We start from the raw sequence: 23,379 nt of genomic DNA, 5'->3' as shown, positions 1-23,379 counted from the left end.
AGCTAATTTTTTGTATTTTTAGTAGAGACGGGGTTTCACCATGTTGACCAGGATGGTCTCGATCTCTTGACCTCGTGATCCACCCGCCTCGGCCTCCCACAGTGCTGGGATTACAGGCTTGAGCCACCGCGCCCGGCGGTTGAGTTTTAAAACTCTGGAAAAGGGTACCATAGTCACAATGTAGAATTACCCATCAAACACATTTGCTGTCCTCCTACTACGTTATTCCTTTTTAGGGGGAGAACTGGGATTGATCAGTATCTATAAGGATAGTATAGTTTACCTTTTAGGTAGGCAATTCTAAAGGATCCATCAATAAGAAGCTCTAGGATTAAAAATTAAATACCTCTATGGAATACAAATCAGGATTCTTGGGACAGTCTGGCACAAAAAGGATTCAGGGACAGGAAGCAAAGGCAGGCAGTGTTTGGCTTATAACAAATAGAAAAGCCATATACAGAATGAAGCAGTGCTAATGACATTTTCACTGTTCAGTGTTCCCTCAGCTCAGAGTGAGTAGGCCGACTGTCCACAGGTCCTTGGATCCAAAACAGTCCTCTACCCGGAGCCTTCATTTCAGCCCATGCACGTCCATCAGGGAAGAGTGAGGGTCCTGGTATGTGCTCCCTGCCCCACCTCTTCCTCTGTCCTTTACATCCATGCATCAAGGTGAAAGCCCAGGCATGCTTCCCAGTGCATCCTCGAGACGTTATGTCTTCTGAGCAGAAAGAACAAAAGGATGACATGACTGGACTGAAACTGGCCCTTCAGGCTGCAGTCATTTTGCAACTGCAGCTGACCTGGAGGTTTAGTTCCTGTCTTCCTTGGCTACCATGACACTGGCTGGGGAGGACGAGGCAGTCGAGGCCAGCAGCCGTTTTTGGTGCAGCTCTTCCCACTTACTTCTGTTTGTAGCTACTGAATCTAGCATCGGCTTCAGTTTCACATTGACCTTCACCAATGCCTAAAACAAAACGAAACAGGTGGAGGAGAGAGGACATAGATTAACTGACATGATTTTCCACCTTTCGTTTATGAGGAGAATGGGAACTGGCTATAGGAAATGAAAGTGATGATTATTTTGGTAAACAAGAGCTATATACAAGAAATAAATATGTATTTAACACCATTATGTTGTATTAATAGAGCCATCTATTAATAATAAGACATCACCATCATGGCTGTGTACAACTCTAGGAGACACCAGCCATGTAGACTCAAAATCCTGTTTTACAACTACATCAAGCAAGACAGGAAACAAAATATCAAGCTCACATATACCTACTTATGTGTGCATCTTTGCCTGCCATAGACGGCTCCAGATCTCAATTGACTATGAACTTAAATTTTTACAAAATAATTGTACAATTGCTCTACCATAGATAACTCTGGGTGAACTTACTTGAATAGGAAAGGCCAAGTAAAATCCTGAAGTGAAGAGGTACTCATTTTTAAAGCTAAAGATCTGGGAGTTGTGCTAAAGCATGGATACATGCATGAAAATAGACATGGCAGAAAGGGAAGCAGTGTGGAAGAGAGTGACAGAGGGATGAAAGGGGCATGAGGGAAGAGGAAAGGTAGGGTGTGGCCAGGGGCAGATGGACCACCAGGCTGATGAAAGTCAGGCTCAGGCTTCACGGTCCTCATTTGCACTAGACCCTTCTAAGTATATTCTTTTGTGCTTAATTGTGTGTGTGTGCTTTTAAAAGAGTCCTCCTAGCTGGGCATGGTGGCTCATGCCTGTAATCCCAGCACTTTGGGAAGCCAAGGTGAATGGATCACCTGAGGTCAGGAGTTCAAGACCAGCCTGACCAACATGGAGAAACCCTATCTCTAATACAAGATTAGCTGGGTGTGGTGGCATGTGCCTGTAAACTCAGCTACTTGGGAGGCTGAGGCAGAAGAATCACTTGAACCCGGGAGGGTGAGGTTGCAGTGAGCCATTGCATTCCAGCCTGGGCAACAAGCAAAATTTCATCTAAAAAAAAAAAAAAAAAAGAGTCCTCCTATTCCCAAATGGTATAAGCTTGTCTCACTGCTCCTGGGTTGCCCCTGGTAGTGGAATGAGAGCCCGAAAAGTAAGATGGCTTATTTGAATTTAATGCAAATGAGTGCTTTTTCAGCTTTCATATCAGAGGGCTATTCCAGGATAAGGGATGACATGGGGGCAGGGCCGAGGATTTTGTTTCTAAACTGGGACTAGAACAAATTCAAGGAGCTCAGATTAAAGAGCAATAGGCAAATATTTTACAGATCAGAGGGGCATGGAGTTTACTCTGCCCAACAGGAAAATCCCACTATTCTCTACTTTGCTGATTGTTTCCATTCTTTTAAATGCATGAATAGCTATATTTTATTTATTTTAATTTTTTTTTTTTTTTTTTTTACTTTTCATAATGAAAGGCTTCTAACATATTTAACCATTAAAAGGTGATCAGCAAAAATATCTATTAGGTATCTATATGCTAATAAATATAGGAAATATAAGTAAAGCTACCATGTAAAACATATGTAACAAAGGGTCTAGGAGCCTTTTAATTTTCTAGACAGCTCAATGAAAAGGGAAATAAGATTTTGATGACATTTAACTTTTAGAAACATGGTCTTTGTCCTTTTAAAACATGAGATTTTGGGGAGTTGTTTTAAAAATAATACATTTTCTTTCCTTTACAGTTATTTTGTATATTTTAAGTAACATATTAATGTTAGAAAGTATAGAAACGATAGGTTTAAAAAGTAGGAAGTTGAGATAATTTATAATCTCAAAACTCAAGAGATAAACACTCCTAACTTTTGGGTTTTGCCTTGAATGGAATCTTTCTATTATGTTTCTAACTGGTTAAATGATCAGAACATCTAAAATATGGCTGGATGAGGTGGCTCACGCCTGTAATCCCAGCATTTTGGGAGGCTGAGGTGGGTGGATCATTTGAGGTCAGGAGTTTGAGACCAGCCTGGCCAACATAGTGAAACCCCATCTCTACTAAAAATACAAAAAGAAAATTAATAATAACTCGGTGTGGTGGTGCACGCCTGTAATCCCAGCTATTTGGGAGGCTGAGGCAGGAGAATCACTTGAACCCAGGATGCAGAAGTTACAGTGGGGCAAGATCGCACCACTGCACTCCAGCCTGGGCAACAGAGCGAGACTCTGCCTCAAAAAAAAAAATATATATATATATATATATATATTTATATGGTATTTTATAAACTCAGTTTACAAATGGATAGAATCAATGAGAATATATGGATTTTTAACCATTCATACTTCTTGGGCCTGCTTTCCATCTCCAGGGTCCGAAAGTATAAAAACCTGGCATCCCATGTGGATGATGGGGAGCTTCTGTTAACACTTAACACCTCCTATGTGTTAAACACATTGCCAGCTGCTCTACATACTTCATCTCACTATTCCTTACAATGACTGTGCATTTTACAGATAATAAAACATGTCCCCCACTTGTTAGGATCATGAGTCATCCTTAGTCCTTCCACTGTAGGAGGAAGATAAGAATCCATATAGGAAGTTAGGGGTTCCTTTTGTAATCTTACCATTTGTTTTGGAAGCCATGGAGAAAACCATTGTTTTTCTCAAGTAAAAAATCAGGGATAGGACACTAGCCTGTCATATAGAATGAATATATAGAATGAATATATAGAGAAATCTGCTGAGGATATAGCATAAAAGTGAAGCTCTTAAAGAGTCAAGAAGAAAAATCAAGGAATAATAAGGTACACATATTGAAATTGTATGGTTTCAACCTTTGTCAATGAACAATTCCAACCAGCTAGTAACTTTGTCATTCCTGTTTTAAGAGACTGTGATGGTGATGAGGAGACTGAAGACATGAACTTCTGAGGACACACTGAGTATGATTGCTATTGTCATCAATTTGGGGTAAGGGTTGACACCAGGACCTTCCTTCTAACTTATTCATACCCACCTCCCCTTTCTTCTTTCCTCTTATCCATCAGTTCTATCACCCATCATCTTGCATATGTGTACAACTCTCATGAATTCTGACATTGTTCTTTGAATGTAATCTTATGTCACTTGCAGCCTCCCTTTCCATTTAGACTTGAGATTAGACCTCAAATCTATTTCATGCTCTGGGGGACCTTTCAGACTCCTCCCGGTGACTTCCGAGTATTACTTCCTTATACTCTCTGACTTCTTCTTCAGTCTATGTGGCCCTCTTGACCCCATTCTGCATCGTTCCTAATGCAGTGTTTCACTTTATTTCCCCTTTTCACAGGAAATCCAATCATCCTCAACATTTTGAATACCTACTAACTGTATTGAACTTTAGAAGTTGTCATAGGCCAAGTGACTTACCCACTAACTTACTCCTGCGTGCTCCTCTTCATTGCAGAGGCCACAGTCTTTTACCCCATGGAGAGTACTTGAGTTTTCTCCCCAGCCCTGTCTCACTGCTTTTACACAGTCATGGCCTTCCAGCCAGCCAGTTTTTTTCCTAGGCTCCCCCAAATTCTGACAAATTAAAGTTTCTCTTTCTTGTTGCACAAAGGCCTATAAGATAGTTTTTATTTTCCTTATAAAGAAATAAATAAAAGAAGGAACAAAGAAGTTGTGAGATTATTAGCCTATGGAAGGATATTCCCACTTTATGACTTGGGTCAGTTAGCTATTTTTTGTTCCATGGACAGGATTATATTCCTGGTCTCATATAGACACCTTGCAGGTATATCCCACTCATCACAAGGGGGAAAAAAGGCAAACATATCATTAAGGCACTGTGATTTTAGCACATCTTCTGAAAAGCCTTCTCCAAGCATGTGGTTAGGGAGTGGTCAATAGCAAGTCCTCCAAAAGGAGAAAGAATAGCTCTTTTTCTGTTAGGATGGCAGAGTGTATGGCCCCAAACACAACTGCAAACCACCTGTTAGTAAACCTAATTTATATGCTCAAATAATCCTCTGCTCCAGGGAGTTGCATGAATATGAGTAAAATGTAACTAGATGTAAGTTAAGGGAGTAGGGGTGGAGGTTGAAAGCTAACGTCCTTAGGAGAGTATATTCAGTCTCTCTCTTAACAGTGGACAGAAACATCTAATTTTAAATCAAATGTACCAGTTATTTCATATAATAAAGCAACATTGCAACTCCAGCAGTGATCAAAATCCCCTTTATTTCCATGAGAAAAATGCAGGTGCTTGTTGTCCACTCAATGCACAGTGTTTTATTTAGACAATAGTGTGAGGTAGCCACAACTGCCATGGTTTTATTTAGTATAGCTTGGCACCAGCTCCTCTTTACTCTGTTCAAGCCTTTTAATTAAACAGACTACTATAATTCCTATGGAAATTAGTGTTTATGTTATTTTTCCTGCTACAAAAGCATTTCTCTAAAACTTATTTTTTTTAATCCCAGGAGCACAAATTGGAATTTTTTTCTGCTTGAAATGTAATTAAAAACTCATTTGATTACAATATTTCTGGCTCTGTTTTACTTATTAAATTCCTGTAATCAGTTTTCTTTTATGAAGCTGCTGGGAAATGATCTCAAAAGCAACACATTTTTTTCTTCCCTGGCAGGTTCCCAAGCATTTACTAAATTACATTCATAGCACCTGCCCATGATTCGAATCATTCCAAAAATTTATTCCTTAAGCCATTTAAGTTTATTTGGCATAGCCCCAAACAGCTTTCTTCCCTTTATCCTTGCTCTTTGTTCTCCCTCTTGCTTCCTTTGTATGGAATAAGGAAATTGGGGAGGGGGGAGGAATACATATTTATCAGAATTCCTTTTTCTCTTTGTTTTATATTTTCCTGAAACTCAAAATTGCCATACTAGAATATTATGGCCAGGTGCAGGTTCTAGGCAAAGGTAACAAAACTCCTATCTTGAAGACTTACCCTTACACTCTAAATTTGTTACAGAAATGTAGTTAGCTGAGAGAATATGGATCTATTAAAATATTAGTAAAGCAAGGGTTTATCCACGAGCCTAAATTCTGGGGTTTATGGTGATTATGTGTAGTGAGTCATCAGCAAGAGAATTGCTTCTCGTATGAAAAGTTTCTCATCCTCAAGTGATGCATGATGGGTTGTGAGAATGCTATTGTCTAGTTTGACTTGCTCCTCAGTGAAAGAGAAGTGGAGAAACTTAGCACCCATCTGACCACTCTTTATATACACTTGGAGGAACTCTAAAGGTTGTGTATGTGGCTGCATCAGCTTCAAGACACCTGACTCTTCTGTGGCATCCCTGCTGCATGCCACGTAGCCACCGTTGAAACACATTTAGAGGCAGTGCATGCACCACCTCCCAGGGGAGTCCATTTACTCTTTGATTGTTCTGTTTTTAAAATGTTGTTCCTTATGTTGAGCTGAAATCTATGTTTTTATAACTTCTACCTAATGGTTCTAATCCTCAGGGTGGTCTCTTTTTAAACCAGAATTTTCTTTAGTAGTGTAGGACTGATGACTCAGGTTTTGCTTCAATTGTAAGTTAGAGTTGATGCTGACCTAAAAACCCAATTTGGGATGCAGTGCTTCTCCCTTGGGGCAACCTTATTGACATCACTGGGGCCCCAAGCTCCTTCCCACTCCCTTATGGCCCATCGTAAACAGGACCTGGGATACTTGTCCTACTAGGGGACACAGCTTGGGCATCTGGTCATCTAGGTGGCTGAGGGACCCTACTTCTTTCCTGATTTCATTCACACTCGATTGTTCAGGTGTCTTGTGACCAGCACATACAGTTTATTCCATATTTTATTTATGTTTTGAATAAGGAACACATTCACATAGTTCTGTGGATACAAAAGGGTACAAAGGTACAACATAAAATCTTGCTTCTACTCTTTCCCAGCCACTCAGTTTCCTCCCCGAGAGGCAACAGATGTTTTCAGTGTCTTGAGTAATCAAGAAAAATTTTCTGAATATGGAAGCTCATAAATATATTTGCCCTTTTTACAAATAGCAGCACACTATACAGATTGATCTGCACTTTGCCTTTTATTCTTAATATATCTTGGAAAAAATCTCCTATCACTACAAAATTAGATTTCCTCATTTTGTATGGCTACCTAGTATTCCACCGCTGTCAAAATTTGTTTAACCAGTTCCTTTTTGATGGAACCTAAACACCGTTTATATTTGGCCATTACAAATAATGCTGTAATGGATATCCTTGTACATAGCCTCTCTATAGATATGAAGTTTTTCAGAGAATCAAATTCTAGAATGGTTATTGCTGTATCAAAGGGAATGTGTATTTGAATTTTGGTAGCTATTACTCAATCAATGAACATAATTTTGCTTAAGATATATAGCAGAATCCTTATATTAGCCATACTAACAAGAGAGAGGGAACAGAAACCATAGTTACTGTTTAGATTAAGGCCTTGGAATGATAGTGTGAGGGCAGATAGAGCTAAGAAGCATACACAAATCTAGAATTTGGTCCCTCTCCTCTCTGTATACTCCAGATGCTAATTTCTACGCAGTACACTTGGTATCACTCAAGCATCACAATCATGTTGTCCGGAATGTTTTGGTTTTACTCCTTCTCTGAAAGAAACTCCCCAAATGGTACTTGAATCTACTGAAATTTCTTATAGAGAATCAATCATCTTTGACAAGTTACAGGTGTTTTCAGTGTGTTTCATGGACCCTTACTGTCATTAGCAAACTTTTACTGAATGCTTAGTTGGTGTCAGACGGTCATAAGTGCTTAAAATTGTCATGTAATTTTCCAAGGAACTTTATGAAATGGACACTATTATTGTCCTGTTTGTATACATATAATTGAGAAAACCAGGGCCTGGATGAAGAACTAACTCATGGTCATTCACTTGGTAAGTGGAAGAACTGAAATGGCAGGGTTTCTCTACCTCAGCACTATTGATGTTTTGGGTTAGATAATTCTTTATGGTGGGGGCTGTCTTGTGCATTATTGAATGCTCTAGAAGCCAGTAGTATCCCCTCCCCAAATTGTGGCCACCAAAAATCTCTCCAGATATTGCCAAATGTCCCCTGGGGAGCAGCATCTTCCCAGTTAAGAACCACTGCTCTGCTGCCTCTAAGCATTATCTTGTCTCCATCAGGTCTTCAGTGAACTCAGCTTCCCCTCAAATAGGAGGAATAAAAGTAGCTACAGTCTGAACCCCAACAGCATCTCTGGCAACAGAGAAGGAAAGACTTCTTCTTGAGCCAAATACATAATGTTCCTTACCTCCTTTTTCTGAAGACATTTAGGAAGGAGAAATAAGAGGAGTTTCTGTATATTCAATGAACGCTCACTGTGCTGGGATAAGGCCAGAGCCTAAATGCCATTATCTCATAAAATCTCCACGCAGTCCCATGAGGTAGGTACTTTTATCATCTCTACTTTATAGATAAGGAAACTGAGGTTCACTTGTCCATGGTCATTTAGTGAGAGATGGAGCTAGGATGTTACCTAAGTCTTTCGGACTCTAAAGCATTGTGTGAAAAATTCCTTCCCTAGAGAACTAACCCTTCACCAGTCAGCTCACATTCTGTTTTCTCTGTGAAGTCTTCTCTGGTCTTCTGATGTGGAACCAGAAGTCCCCTTCCTTAGGCATGCCTGTAGCACACTCTCCATATCTCCAGGTCTATCTATCACACTGAAAATGTCTTTATATTTTTTTGTAGTTCTTCAAAGATCTTGTCTTCTGGATTGTATTTTTGTCTCTTTATACGTGTCTTCCTGCACCCCCTTCTGCCCCGGCTCCTTTGAAGCCAAGTTTAAAAAGTGCTGGTTTTCAGCAATTTGATTCTCATGCATTTTACTATAGTGTCCTGTATGTGTCTTCTGCTTGGCTTCATTGAGAATCTTGGTTCTGTATATTTATTTCCACCACCCTTTCTTCAACTATGTTTTACATCTATCCTTTCCCTCTGGGCTCTAATCATACATATTTAGCCATTCGGTGTGGTCTCACAGCTCAAATGATGCTCTGCTCATTTCTCTTCCATCTTTTCTATATCATTTTTGGATGGTTTCTGTTGCTGTAACTGAGTTTTTCTTTTGCAGGGCTTAATCTGCTCTGGATCTCATCCACTATATTTTGTTTTTTTACCTCAAAAATTGTTTTCATTTCTGAACTTTGATTTGGGTCTTTTTAGTATCTTCCATGACCCCTTAATCATGCTCAATCTTTCCTCTACCCTCTTAAATATCTAAGTATAATAACTATTTTAATGTCTTTTTCTACCAAGTCTGTGATCTGTATAATCTCTGAATCTGTATTGATTGATTTTTCTAATTATTATGGATCAGATGTTTTTGCTTCTTTGCATGCTTGGTAATTCTTGATGAATATCAGACATTGTAAAGTTTATATTGTTGGGTGCTGGATTTTTTTCCATGCTTTAAGGCTTTTTCAGTTTTCATTCTGGAATATAGTTAGGTTATTTGGAAATAATTCAATCCCTTTGAGGCTTGCTTTTCAGCTGTGGGAGCTGGGTCCAGAGCAGCCTTTTTTGTGGAGGGCTAATTTGCTCCCACTACTGATGCAATACCCTTCTGAGAACTGTATACAATGCCACGTGTATTTCAAGGCTTTTCTTGGGTACTCTGGCTGGCAGGAGCATGGACTATTTTCTCTAGTCTGTGTGACCTCTGCGGAACGTTCTACTTTCTCCTTTTCACTTCAGCCACAGTAGTTTCCTCACATGGATATGATGAACATCACTAAGCTGAAGACTCAAAGTGACCCTCTGCAGATCTCTAGAGCTCTTTCTGTGCAGTCCTCTCTTCCCTCTTACCCTTCCCTGGGAACTGTAACTTGTTTGGCCTCCCTAGACACCTGGCTCTGCCTCCTTAACTCAGCAAGATCTCTGGGCTCTGCCTGGATTCCCCTTGCTTGTGCCATGGCCTCGAAATTCTCTCCAGGCAACAAGCTGAAATAATTGTAGGACTCACTTCATTTGTTCCCCTCACTCAGGAATCACTGTATTATGTTGTCTGTTGTTCAGTGTCTGAAAAGTGTTGTTTTATGTATTTTTCAGTTTCTTTTTTTTCTTTTTCTGGCCCCTGTTACTCAATCCTGGCCAATAGTAGAGGTCTCTTATCACTGGTTTTAAAAACTGTGTCTTGCCACAAGCTCAGAGAGGGAGAGAGTGGAAACAAGGCCTTTTATCTTTGTGTCTTCAGCATCTGGCACAGTGACCCCAGGAAGCAGCAGCCTCTCCTCCATTCCTCCCATAGGGCAGTGGCAGGAAGAAGGGTTAGGGCTAGGACAGCTGCCAGTGGCCGAGAGTGGGGTTAGGATGTTCTGACCTGCTACCAAATCTTGCTATAAAAACACACCTAGAATGAGCCAGTTGGGAAATATATTCTCTCTTATTACCATTATTCCTGGGCCTTTGTTTTTATCAGTTCGCCAACCTGCTAGACCCTGGCTTTGATGTTTCTCTGTCATCATCTTCCACATCTGTTATCATCTGGCTCAATGTGTTTATTAGTTGACCACAGTCACTTCTTGGACCCAGCTCTTAGAAAAAGTGAGGACTCCTATGCTTTGTTGTTGGAAAGGGGCATAGAGGAACCCCATCAAATTAAAACCAGATTAGTCTTTGAACCTAAAAATGTCCAACTGTGTCATTAATATATTTTTTAAAACTTTGAGGAAATTATCTATTTGTTTATTAAGAAAAAAAGGACACTTATTAAGGGAAAAAAAAGGACAAAGAGAGAAGATGGTTTTGGCCTCCTGTTGAAGTCTATTTCCAGAGTTGTTAGTGACATCACTTAGTATTTTTTGCCTTCTCTCACCCCCACCTTAACCAAGAGAAATAATCAGAAACTAAGTGACATAATATACTGTAGAGGAGAAAGAACTTAGAGTATTTTAAAATACCAATTTAAAAAATATAAACTTAGACTTGGAACTTACCTTACATATCTTTTTGAGGCAGCATATTGCTATTATGAGGACATGATCACTTTACTACCATGATTACTCCCTTTCTGTATGAAAATGTCAAAAAAATCATTGGGAGTTGGTATTTTGAAATGGAAAGTCATTGATGATATGACCAGTCATTATCATCTCTGCTCAGATTCTTCAGCAGGAGGGACAAGGGAACATGCAAGTGGTGGCAGGCCCTGAAATTCTTGTGCATTCATGTGCCTGACCACCAGTTACAGGTGCAAAGAGCATCCTCAAGAAACAGGTTCCTGTTCAAGGTATATGACTTCAGAGAAAGGTAGTCAATTGTGGGAGCAGATCCTAACTTATAAATTAGTAAATTGTTGAACTGCTAATCCCTCTTAGGTTCAAAGGTTAAGATGTTCATGATTTAATTTGAGATATTCCTGGATTTTACATGAAATACCTCAGTGCTGCAGTTGGCTAGAAATCACTTTGGCTTGTCAGCCTTCTACTCTTGCGTGGGTTGTAGAGGCCAGAAACTCAGTGGATTGACTGTTTAGAACTGAACTCCTCACCTTCTCTCAAGTCTTCCTCTTAGGTTTACTTTCTCAGGGAACTGGGCATTATCATCTACCCAGTTATCCCACCCAGAAATTCATGGGTCATCTATGACATCTTCCTCTTCCCCTTACATCCAATCTGTCACAAAGTCCTATCAATCCCACTTCTCAAGTATCTTTGTACATGATTCTGTTGCCATTTCTACAACCCTGGTTTAGGCTACCATCATCCCCCTGACTGTCGTAAATCTGCTACAGCCTCCTAAGCAGTCTCCCAGCCTTCCTCTTGCCCCTGTCCAATTGACACTCCATATTGAAGCCACCATGGAGCAGTCAATCAGAGACACAAACCTGAGCTTGCCATTCATTTCTCTGAGACTTTCAGTGGCTCCTATTGGATATGAATATGCTCATCATCTCAAGTCCAAATCTCTCAATATGGCCTATAAGACCCTATCAGAAAAAGAGTATTATGATAGGAAGAGAGAATGAAATCAAGAAACAAAACAAAACAGAAACAAAACCATAAAGTCTGATGGAAAACTTGGGCTATGGTACAAAAACAGAACTTGGAAATGCCAAAATAATCCCATCAAGTTTTCTAGAAATCTGAAGTAAACATCTTTATATGCATTTTCACATTTTCCTGAGTCAAAAAAAAGTTAGACTCCACATGGTGCATTTGGCAGGAGACAACTAAAGTGTTAGTTACTATATGTGAGAGCAGATGGAGCTGGCTGTGGAGTCCAGATGGGAGGCAGCAAACAGACTCCTCTTAAACTTCACTCCTTCCCTCCCCAGTTCAATGGCTTTTGAAACTCAAGGTTGTGTAAAAATTAATTTGCATTAAATTGCTTAAGATAATGTATTAACTACCACAGAAGGCTTCCAGCAGTTTTTAAAACTTGCTTTGAAAAACAAATAATCAAGCAATAACGGTGAACACAGAAGCAAGCCAAGACTTCTTGGATGTTTTTAAGCATTCACACAAAAGATACCAGCCTCACAACATATCTTTTTTATGTTATTTGCAGAAGTTGGAAAATTAATAATAATTATTTATGTAGGTTATACATGTAACTGTGTCAGACACTGTGATATATTTGTGCTTCATATAGTTTATCTCATTAAACTCTCAAAAACACCAAGTATGTGCATTATTAGCCCATTTTAGAGAGGAGAAAATCTGGCTCAGAAAGCCTACATAATTTGCCTGGGGCCATAGGGCCAGTGTTTGGTCCCAGGTCTCTGACTCCAGAGCCCAAGTTGGTAACCACCTACCGTATGTGTAATGCTGGCATATGAGTTTGCATAGGGCAGGCTGTTGGTTAGAATTATTAATGAGAAGTGCATTTCTAGATAGGAATTGTTTGTTTATCTTCACAAATATCTCATTAGCTAATAAATGTTTTCCTTAACACACTCCAGTCATGCTGTCGTCTCAGATGTGTTCATATGTAGTCTCAGATGTGTTCATATGACTTAGGTCTGTGGAGGTCAAGATTGGTCAGAGAGCAAGTTAGAGGCAGAGTCACCCTGAAAAAGAGTGAACAGGGTTCAAGGTTGCCCACATACAAGGCTGAAGTTTGGCAACAAGACCAAGGGTGAAATAATAAGAAAAGGCCCAGGCCCAAGGATTTGAATAGCTGATGCAGTGGGTTCATAACAGCTGAGTTCTTCTCAGGCTAAAAAACAATGGAGTTTAAAGGGCTCTAGCCTTACAATTCCTGCCCAGTTTAAGGACATGGTCATTTATTCTGCCAGAACTGTGGTATCCCTAACAGAATTTGCTAGTTGTCTATTCAGTACGCATTTTAACCCACATTGAGCTTAGGAGTAGCCAGAGAGATGTAAGCAGAATTCATAAAGACTCAGGGAAAACTCTTTAAATGGGGCTTATTCAGCTGGGAGGTGCATTCTCTTGCCCTTGTCCCTATCTCTTTCTTGCTGTTGGAATACTGATATGGTTTGGCTATTTACCCAACCAAATCTCGTCTTGAATTGTAACTTCCACAATTCCCATGTGTCGTGGGAGGAACCCAGTAGGAGGTAATTGAATTATGGGGGCAGGTCTTTCCCATGATGTTCTCATGATAGTGAATAAGTCTCACGAGATCTGATGGTTTTAAAAATGGGAGTTTCCCTGTACAAGCTCTCTCTCTTTGCCTGCTGCCATCCATGTAAGATGTTACTTGCTCCTCCTTGACTTCCACCATGATTGTGAGGCCTCCCCAGCTACGTGGAACTGTAAGCCCGTTAAACCTCTCTTTCTTTTGTAAATCACCCAGTCTTGGGTATGTCTTTATCAGAAGTGTGAAAATAGACTAATATAGTAAATTGGTAACAGTAGAGTGGGGCATTGCTGAGAAGACACCTGTATATTTGGAAGCAACTTTGCAACTGGGTAACAGGCAGAGGATGGAAGAGTTTGGAGGGCTCAGAAGAACACAGGAAAATGTAGGAAAGTTTGAAACTCCCTAAAGACTTATAGAGTGGCTTTGACCAAAATGCTGATAATGATATGGACAATGAAATCTGGGCTGAGGTGGTCTCAGATGGAGATGAGGAACCTGTTGGGAACTGAAGCAAAGGTAACTCTTGTTAGGTTTAGCAAACAGAATGGCAGCATTTTGCCCCTGCCTTAGAGGTTTGAGGAACTTTGAACTTGAGAGAGATGATTAAGAGTATCTGGCAGAAGAAATTTCTAAGCAGCAAAGCATTCAGGATGTGACTTGGGTGCTGTTAAAGGGCATATGAAACATAGCATAACAGTTTGGAAAATTTGCAGCCTGACAATGCAATAGAAAAGAAAATCCCATTTTTTGAGGAGAAATTAAAGCCAGCTGCAGAAATTTGCATAAGTAATGAGGAGTTGAAAGTTAATCCCCAAGATAATAAGGAACATGTCTCCAGGCCATGTCAGTGGTCTTAATGGCAGCCCCTCCCATCACAGGCCCAGAGGCCTAGGAAGAAAAAATGGCTTCATGGGCCAAGCCCAGGGCCCTCCTGCTGTGTGCAGTCTAGGGACTTGGTGGCCTGCATCCCAGCCACTCTAGCCATGGCTAAAATGGGCCAAGGTACAGCTTGGGCAGTGGTTTCACAGGGTGCAAGCCCCAACCCTTGGCAGCTTCTATATGGTGTTGAACCTGTAAGTGCACAGAAGTCAAGAATTGAGGTTTGGGAACCTCTGCCTAGGTTTTAGAGGATGTATGGAAATGTTTGGATGTCCAGAAAGAAGTCTGTTGCAGAGGCTGGGCCCTCATGGAGAACCTCTGCTAGGGCAGTGTGGAAGGGAATGGGGGGGAGTCCCCACACAGAGTCCCCACTGGGGCATTGCCTAGTGGAGCTGTGAGAAGAGGGCCACGATCCTCCAGACTGCAGAATGGTAGTCCCACTTACAGCTTGCACCATGCACCTGGAAAAGCCGCAGATTCTCAATGTCAGCCCATGAAAGCAGCTGGGAGGGAGGCTGTGCCCTACAAAGCCACAGGAGCAGAGCTGCCCAAGACCATGGGAACCTACCTCTTACATCAGCATAATCTGGATGTGAGACATGGAATCAAAGGAGATCATTTTGGAGCTTGACGATTTGACTGCTTCTCTGGATTTCAGACTTGCATGGGACCTTGCATTAGCCCCTTTGTTTTGGCCAATTTCTCCCATTTGGGATGGGTGTATTTATTCAATGCCTGTAACCCCCATTTTATCTCAGAAGTAACTAACTTGCTTTTGATTTTACTGGCTCATAGGCAGAAGGGATTTGCCTTGTCTCAGATGAGACTTTGGACTGTGAACTTTTGAGTTAATGCTGAAATGAGCTAAGACTTTGGGGAACTGTTGGGAAAACATGATTGGTTTTGAAATGTGGGGACATAAGATTTGGGAGGGGCTAGCAACAGAATGATATGGTTTGGCTGTGTCCCTACCCAAATCTCATCTTGAATTGTAACTCCCACAATTCCCACATGTCGTGGGAGGAACCCCGTGGAAGGTAAGTGAATTATGGAGGCAGGTTTTCCCATGCTGTTCTCATAATATTGAATAAGTCTCATGAGATCTGATGATTTTAAAAATGGGAGTTTCCCTGTGCAAGCTCTCTCTTTTTGCCTGCTGCCATCCATTTAAGATGTGACTTGTTCCACCTTGCCTTCCACTATGATTGTGAGGCCTCCCCAGCCACGTGGAACTGTAAGTCCATTAAACCTCTCTTTCTTTTGTAAATTGCCCAGTCTTGGGTATGTCTTTATCAGCAGTGTGAAAATGGGGTAATACAACTATGCACATTATAGTTGGAGCCAGAGTGGCTGTCTTGTGACAATGAGGCAAACTTGACTATGGCAACCAGGTGCTAAAAAAAGATAAAGGAGAACTAGATTTCTTTTTCTTTCTTTTTTTTTCTTTTCTTTTCTTTTCTTTTTAATTTTTTCAGACAGAGTCTCACTCTGTCACCCAGGTTGGAGTGCAGTGGTGCAATCTTGGCTCACTGCAACCTCCATCCCCTGGATTCAAGTGATTCTCTTTCCTCAGTCTCTCTTGTAGCTGGGATTTCAGGTGTGTGCCACCATATCTATCTATCTATCTATCTATCTATGTTTTTTTAGTAGAGATGGGGTTTTGCCATGTTGGCCAGGCTGGTTGCAAACTCCTGACCTCAAGTGATCCATTCACCTTGGCCTCCCAAAGTGCTGGGATTACAGGCATGAGTCACCATGCCTGGCTGAGAACTAGGTTTCTGATGGCTATGGAGCTGCCATATAACAGCAGTACAACGTCGGCTTTTCTAGATTATTTTTATTTTTTAGTAGGAGCTGAATGTAATTCCTAAATGAGAAAATTGATTTCATATTGTAGGTCTCTATTTTCTGACTACCAATGCAGGTGGCACAGTGTTTTACGCATCTTGATCCTTGGACAAATTGATCCCCTGCATTGGAGGACTGTGTGTGCGTGCGTGCGTGCGTGCGTGTGTGTGTGTGTGATGAGTAACTGACAGTGAGTTACAAGTGAACTCTAGTAGACAACAGAGGCTATACATTGTCCTTTTATCCTTCTGCTGGTAACAGAACCCATTCTATGTGTCCTGATTAATTCAGGCCAGACCAATGGAGAGCCCCAGTGTTTGGTTTAGGGATTTTTCTGTTTAGTAGGCAATATTTGAGATTTTAAAATCTAAATAATGTGAGGCAGTTACCCAAATAGCAGTAAAGATGTTGAAGTCACAAAGATAATGCTTAGTATGAAGGCATTAGCTCATTAGAATCTAACACAAGAATGATTCAGATTTGCAATTGGAAATTTAAGGGCATAGTCTACCTAAGTTATAACAAAAGATGATGTTTGTAGTTATAACAAAAGAGGATGTTAATGTCCTATAAGTGAATTATAGTACTAGTAATAAGTTAGGAAACGACCATTTTTTCCCCAAGATTTGAAGCAAATTAGTCATGCATGTAAAAGTGAAAATGCAACAATGCTTTATAGCAGTTTTATCTTCTTCTTTCTTTTCTCTTTCCAGTTCCTTTCTGACCTCTTAGGTTACTTGTTTTGCTTATTTATGTGCGCAAGAGATGCTTTTGTGGAAAATAATATTCACAAATGACATTAAGATTCTGAATTAATGAGGCAGGGACGTTAGTCTTGTTGGATTAACTGCATTGCTATTGTAGGGCAAGAGTCTAAAACTCAAATGTTTACAGGGCCAGGCCACTAAAGTTAATGAATGAAGTAGGCTGCATGACACAGTTGGAAGTGGTGGGGGGACTATGGCAAACTGGATATTTTACAATTCTAAAAACTGTGTTCAACTGAATGAAACATGTCTGTGAGCTGAATCTATTCTTTGGGCCACCTGTTTGCCTGCTGTGACAGAAAGTAAAGCACATCTTGCTAACATGAACTAACTACTGAGTATTCAATGTGTCCTATGTTCCAGGAGCCATACTTGGAAGCTCTTCATATTGAGCTGATTACAACTCAGAATGGTGCTGTAAAATAGATATTATTGGCTCTGTTTTGACAGATAGGGAGCCTGGGATTGGAAAAATTAAGTTAAAGAGCCCAAGTTTACATAGTTAAGTACACAGCAGAGCTGAAATGTCAGTCCAGGCTTAACTGAATACACAGCTCATGGTGTCTGTACATCAGAGGTCTCAACTGGAACACTAGTAACAATGGGTGTCTCATACTTTATTGCAGTGTCAAGGACAATGGTACAAGTTGTTTTATTTGTTCTGTGTTGCTGATACTGCTTCAGAACAGATTCTCAGGAAAGTGGAAGCCTTGCTGAATAAAGAAGAAACACCACTTCCCAAACATTAGATGTAGTCTGTGCATCTTTTATCTGTGACTCATCTACTCTGCCCTGTTCTGGGAAAATAAAACAAGTTTTAAGTCGTAAAGGACAGGCAAGCCTAAAGACGCTCATGTAAATGGGAGCAAGAACAGTTTCTTGTGTTATAATGAGCCCCTCCAGGATGCTGCCCTTGGTTATCCTGTTGGTTGGATTTTCAGAGCAGACTAGTAGCTAATCAATCATGTTCATTGTGTAGGCAACTTTTGACTTGGAATGAATGGCTGCTGACCCAGAAGCCACAGCCTTTGATGAATGGGGCTTCATACAAGAGGTGGTTGGAACATGTAACTAAAAAGCAGCCACATGGTAATAATCCACTTTTCTATATACTGGAATGTTTTCTGCTAAAACCATACCACCTGAGATTTTAAAGAAATGTATAAAACTCTATTTTTTTTCAAAGTTCAGTATGTAAAAAGGACCATTTAAATAGTTTGTTGAGCTGAATTCACTATTCATTCACTATTTTTTTTTTTTTTTTTTGGTATATTTCCCATGTGTCTCGAGTTCTAGGATTTCCTAAATAATGGATAGGATGTCTATATGAGAATGGGTTTACAAATAGAGAATTGCAAATATCTGTTCTTGGTGCTAATTGTGCTCTGTGTAAGTCACTATAGGACCTCAAAGAATGGATTCTAGAATACCCTATTAGCATTGGTTCTAATTTTTTAGCTTATATTTGAGTGTCCCAAAAGAGTTAAAAGACTAATTTTATACACTAATGAACTGCTTAGTGAGCATCATGCAAATATGATGACTACTGAGTATTTATTGTGAGAGTTTAAAGGTGGCCTCCTGTCTAGACAGTGCTCAGATCTGAGACAGGGAGGAGCCATCAAGCCCATGCATCCCAATGTCCCAGATCTACAGAGAGCCAGACCCACAGCATCCAGGAGAAATGCTTTGTCTTTAGGTAAAGATCCTTGGAGGATAAAAATCCTTTATTATTTTAGTGGTCTCTCTCCCTATGGCAAGGGAAACTTCTTTTTCTTTTCTTTTTTTTTTTTTTTTTGAGACGGAGTTTTGCTCTTGTTACCCAGGCTGGAGTGCAATGGCGCGATCTCGGCTCACTGCAACCTCCGCCTCCTGGGTTCAGGCAATTCTCCTGCCTCAGCCTCCTGAGTAGCTGGGATTACAGGCACGCGCCACCAGGCCCAGCTGATTTTTTGTATTTTTAGTAGAGACTGGGTTTCACCATGTTGACCAGGATGGTCTCAATCTCTTGACTTCGTGATCCACCCGCCTCGGCCTCCCAAAGTGCTGGGATTACAGGCGTGAGCCACTGCGCCCGGTGGGCCAGCCTCAGTAGCTCATGCCTGATCTTTGAGATGCCAAGGTGGGAGGATTGCTTCAGACCAGGAGTTCAAGACGAGCCTGGGCAACACAGTGAGACCCCATCTCTACAGAAAAATTTAAAAATTAGCTGGGTGTGGTGGTGTGCACCTGCAGTCCTAGCTACTCAGGAGGCTGAGGCAAGAGGAGTTCTTGAACCCAAAAGTTCAAGGTCACAGTGAGTTATGATAGCACCACTGTACTCTAGCCTGGGTGACAGGGTGAGACCCTGTCTCAAAAATAAAGTGACAAATTTGAGAGAATAATAACATAGAAAGGGAAGATGTTACATATATCACTAGGCATATGTCTGAGGAGGATGTTGTATCATTAGCTGGCCTTCTCTTTGTCCGTAGAAAGGGGCCAATCTGTCCACTGGAAGACCTGGTAGAAGGTATGTTACTGTGGCTCTTCTTTAATAACATTAATCTAAAAAGTGGATTAAGTGTAAAGAAGCGAGGTATGGATCAGGATATACACTATGCCCATATATGTTCATATATACATATGCACTTACACATAGATACATATGTGTGACTATAGTATTTATAGATACATACATATACACTGTATTTACATAGAAAACAATATATAAGCATCATGCACTAAAACATGATGTAATACAGTGTAAAAACACACTGTATTCATATAAACTATCTTTAGAAGCCTATGCAGGAATTGGTTAACAGTGGTTGCCCTGTGAAAGGAACTGAGTGACTAGCAAAAAGGAGTGTGAGAGGGGATCTCTTTTCTCTGATAATTTTGTGCCTTTTGTACTTTTTGAATTGTGTTCACTGAGGATGTCTAAACTATTTGCCAATAAAATATTTAAAAGTCTATCATGAACAGATAAAGGAAATAACAGTCTTTGGTCATGTGTTAGAAGTATTAAATAATAAGTCATCTGATTAGTTAATTTTAAAAAAAGACTTACAAGTACAGGGGCAAAAAGGAAAAATGCTTATTTCCACAAAGATCAAAATAATTTAGTACTTTACCACCATAATTCAAAAATAATTTTAATACCTCAACGTATGTTGCAATAACATTGTATATAAATAAACACCCTCCTCCCAGTCTTCCATCTACATCACAAATAAAGGCTGACTACCTCATTGCTCCTCAACGTTTCCTCTGAAAAGCGATCAGTGTCTCCTGCCTGGCCATTAAATAGATTTTGAAAAACTCTTCAATCCGTATCAGTTTCATATCCTTATTTAGTTCCTCAAATTTGCCCTCAGCTGGGAATTCTGCAGGCAACTGTGATTCTGTTGTGTTCGCCACTCATTTGAAGGGTCCCATCCATCATCATTTCTAGTCCTTTTCTGATGCAATGTAGCTTGTTCTTTGTCTTTCTTATAAACTGAATGGCTGTTAAATTATCCATTTATCTTCCTTCAGATTTTCTGTTCAGTTTCTCAGGCCCTATAAGGACTGTCTTTTCTACCTTGTTTGCTGACTTTTCATTCCATTTCCCCTGTTCTTGGAGGCATCTTGGTTCACCATGCTGCCCTTCAAAACAAACTCTCTGGTTCAGTCTGCTTTTTGCTTGTTTGAAAGCAAGCAGACCTTGCTACTTAAGTAGATTTCCTTTTAAAATTTTGTTCCTTTGAATAGTTTTGAAAACTTTGAGGTAATATATTTCAAATTTTATACATAGATAGTAGGATATATTGGAACAAACCCTAAATTGAAAGTCCAAAGTCTTGGATTCTAAACCCAACTCTGCCACTATCAAGTCATGTCACTCAACAGCGACCTTTCAGGGTTTTGCTTTCCCCGCCTTCAGATGGTCTGCAAGTACATGCTTAGTCAACTACTCTAGTAGAAAAATAGCATCTTTCTTCTGTTAAAGGTGACCCAATAAATGACCTGAGGTTTGTGTAATGCTGACGCCTGTACACACATGATCTCAGACAGCACTAGGTCATACTGGTTAGGAGTCCCAGATTTGAAAACAGAAAGAATCTATGCCCTGTCACTTACTATATATTCTTAGGTAAGTTACAGAAGCTCTATAGCTTCAGTTTTCACATCTGAAGAAAAGGATTCTCATAGCATCTAACTTGGTATTGTGAAGAGAATTAAATTAGATAATGCTTGGAAAGTCAGTCTTGAGCACACAGTAAGTGCCCAAAATATGTTGTTAGGGACTCACTACATCTTTGTGGGACAGGAAGCTTGGCTATTATTATCCAAATTCACAGCAGAGATACTGAAGTTTAGAGATTATACTAATGATAACAGTGACTCACATGCTGGAGGGCTTTAACTCTAATAGGGCTTACTCTTCCCAAAGCTTTTCCACATACTTCACCTCCCTTCGTTCAGACTCCTGGAAAGGTTGATATTGTCTGTCATCAATTCCATTTGCTCCAAGAAGAAAGTCCCTTTGTAAGGCCAAAAACCTTTAAAAAGTAGCAGAGTGAAGCTGCCTTCATTCAAACCTATGAGCCAGTGGTGATTACCACTGGCTTAAAAAGAAAGCTGAGGATGGTGAGCCCTCGGTTTATGAGTGTATAGGGCAGGTTTGAAAGAAGACACTTATAAAAACACTCAGCCCTTACTGCTTCCTCTTAGGCTATCTTAGGTGATTTTTTTCCTCTCTCCTGCTGGCTCCTTTCTTTATGTCTCTGTTTCTCTATTTCTCCTTTCTTTAGATTTTTCAGCCGTTCAGATCACCTGTAGCACTAAAACCTAAATTCAATGATATATTAAGTCAAAGATTTGGAGAATAATTTGTCCTTTTTTGTTATTTTATGGTTCTGTAGCTCATCCTTCTCTTTGTAGGAGGTGTTGATTCAGATGCTGAAACTCCTCTAATTCACTGGAGCGATTGTGAGCAGCAAGAATAACCTCCCTAGTTTCTCATCCATGAAATAAAGGCAGGAATGTTAACACTCATGACAAGGCAATTCAAGAGTGATAGGTTATTTCAGGGCATCCTGAAAGCACAAGATGCTGAGGAAATGCAAGCGCTTACTAGTAACAATGTGATAACCCGATCTTTCCTGTTCCTGTCAGTCTTTGCACTGGCTATGTTGCTGAGGAAGCCCCGGGGGGTGGTCTCCCAGCAGCTGGTAACAACTCACACACTGCTGCTGCAACTTGAATGAGGGAGGAGACTGGTAGATTCAGCTGTGCTGGGCATTCTGGCTGAGTAACAGAGACAGTGAATGCAAATAATTAAGATGTTCTAATAAAGGAACCCACAGACGGTCCCAGAGGCTAGAATATCTACCTCTTGGGGGCAAACAGAAGTTTCCTAAGAACCTGTCATTTAAGCAGAGTCCTTATGTAAGACTAGGAGTTGCATGGGGAGAGGAGGGGAAGATAGGCCTGCAGATGGCTGAGTGAACACAGGCACAGGGTGTGGAATATTAGTGAGGTAGCAATTAGGGAAATGGCAGGTGACCACTTATGGCAAGAGTAGAGGGTACAAGGGAAGGAGAGAGAGAAGGTGGGATGGAAAGGTCAATTGTGCCAACTGAGATTTTTTTCCTGTAGTAGTGGGGAGGGAAGGCCTGAAGGACATTAAACAGGTGAGCCATATGATCAGCTGTGCTTTGGGAGCATACCTCTGGTGGTGACATGGAGCCTGGAGGATGGGATTGTATGCATGAGACTGGGGTCTGCTTGGAGGCAGCTGGTACGGAGGCAGTCAGGAGACCCTACTAATATAGGGGATCCAAATGAAGGAGAAAAATCATGATGGCACAACTAGAAAATAATAGAGAAGAAAAAATACCCTAGGCATTTTGGTCTTGTTTTATAATATATTTATGAGCTTTTTGATGGCATTAGAGATTTTTTTGAAGTTGTCTTTTGTTTCCCGCCCTTACTGTATGCTCTGAATTCCCTTTTCTTTCATGGTTTTTGGTTTGCTTCTATTCTTTCATATTGGAGGCTTTGCTCAAACATTCTGTGGCCCTTATCTGTTTTCATATATTTAAATGCAAGGCATTGAAAGACGAAAGACCTATTCAAGGCAGAGTATAAAGCAGACCAGGGCAGGCAAGTGGGAGAGCTGTGACTGTCAACTGGTGGGCTCCCTTTTAAGGGCATCCTGCAGGGTATCAGTTCATTGGGAGAATCTGAAGTGCAAGTCCACACAGATCTTTTCTCTGAGACTGTTCTGTTTCCCTAGAGAAGAATCCCACTTTACCACTTCTGTGGGTTTCTGGCTGTTGGCATTCCAGGCGCAGAGTGGTAGGGCATCTGAGAGTCCAGCAAATCATTCCACAGACTTTTGATGACCACAAATTCTC

General features: G+C 40.5%; 2 protein-coding genes across 5 annotated transcripts in view; one reads left to right on the top strand and one right to left on the bottom strand.

Moving 5' to 3' along the window:
• RBM45 (RNA binding motif protein 45) overlaps positions 1-23,379 on the top strand; it is a 485,504-nt gene that overhangs the window by 49,423 nt on the left and 412,702 nt on the right. The gene's annotated exons all lie outside the window — the stretch shown is intronic.
• PDE11A (phosphodiesterase 11A) overlaps positions 144-23,379 on the bottom strand; it is a 385,263-nt gene continuing 362,027 nt past the window's right edge. Inside the window, exon 20 of the mRNA XM_032292833.1 lies at positions 144-964. Within this exon, the coding sequence (XP_032148724.1) occupies positions 809-964 (156 nt within the window). The 3' untranslated portion in view covers positions 144-808. The remainder of the gene's footprint in view (positions 965-23,379) is intronic.

The sequence above is a fragment of the Sapajus apella genome, unplaced genomic scaffold (assembly GCF_009761245.1).
Source record: "Sapajus apella isolate SASKATOON/1434 unplaced genomic scaffold, GSC_monkey_1.0 scaffold28, whole genome shotgun sequence".
Classification (NCBI taxonomy): domain Eukaryota; kingdom Metazoa; phylum Chordata; class Mammalia; order Primates; family Cebidae; genus Sapajus; species Sapajus apella.
Note: the sequence above shows the minus strand (reverse complement) of the source record. Positions and strands in the feature narration are given on the sequence as shown.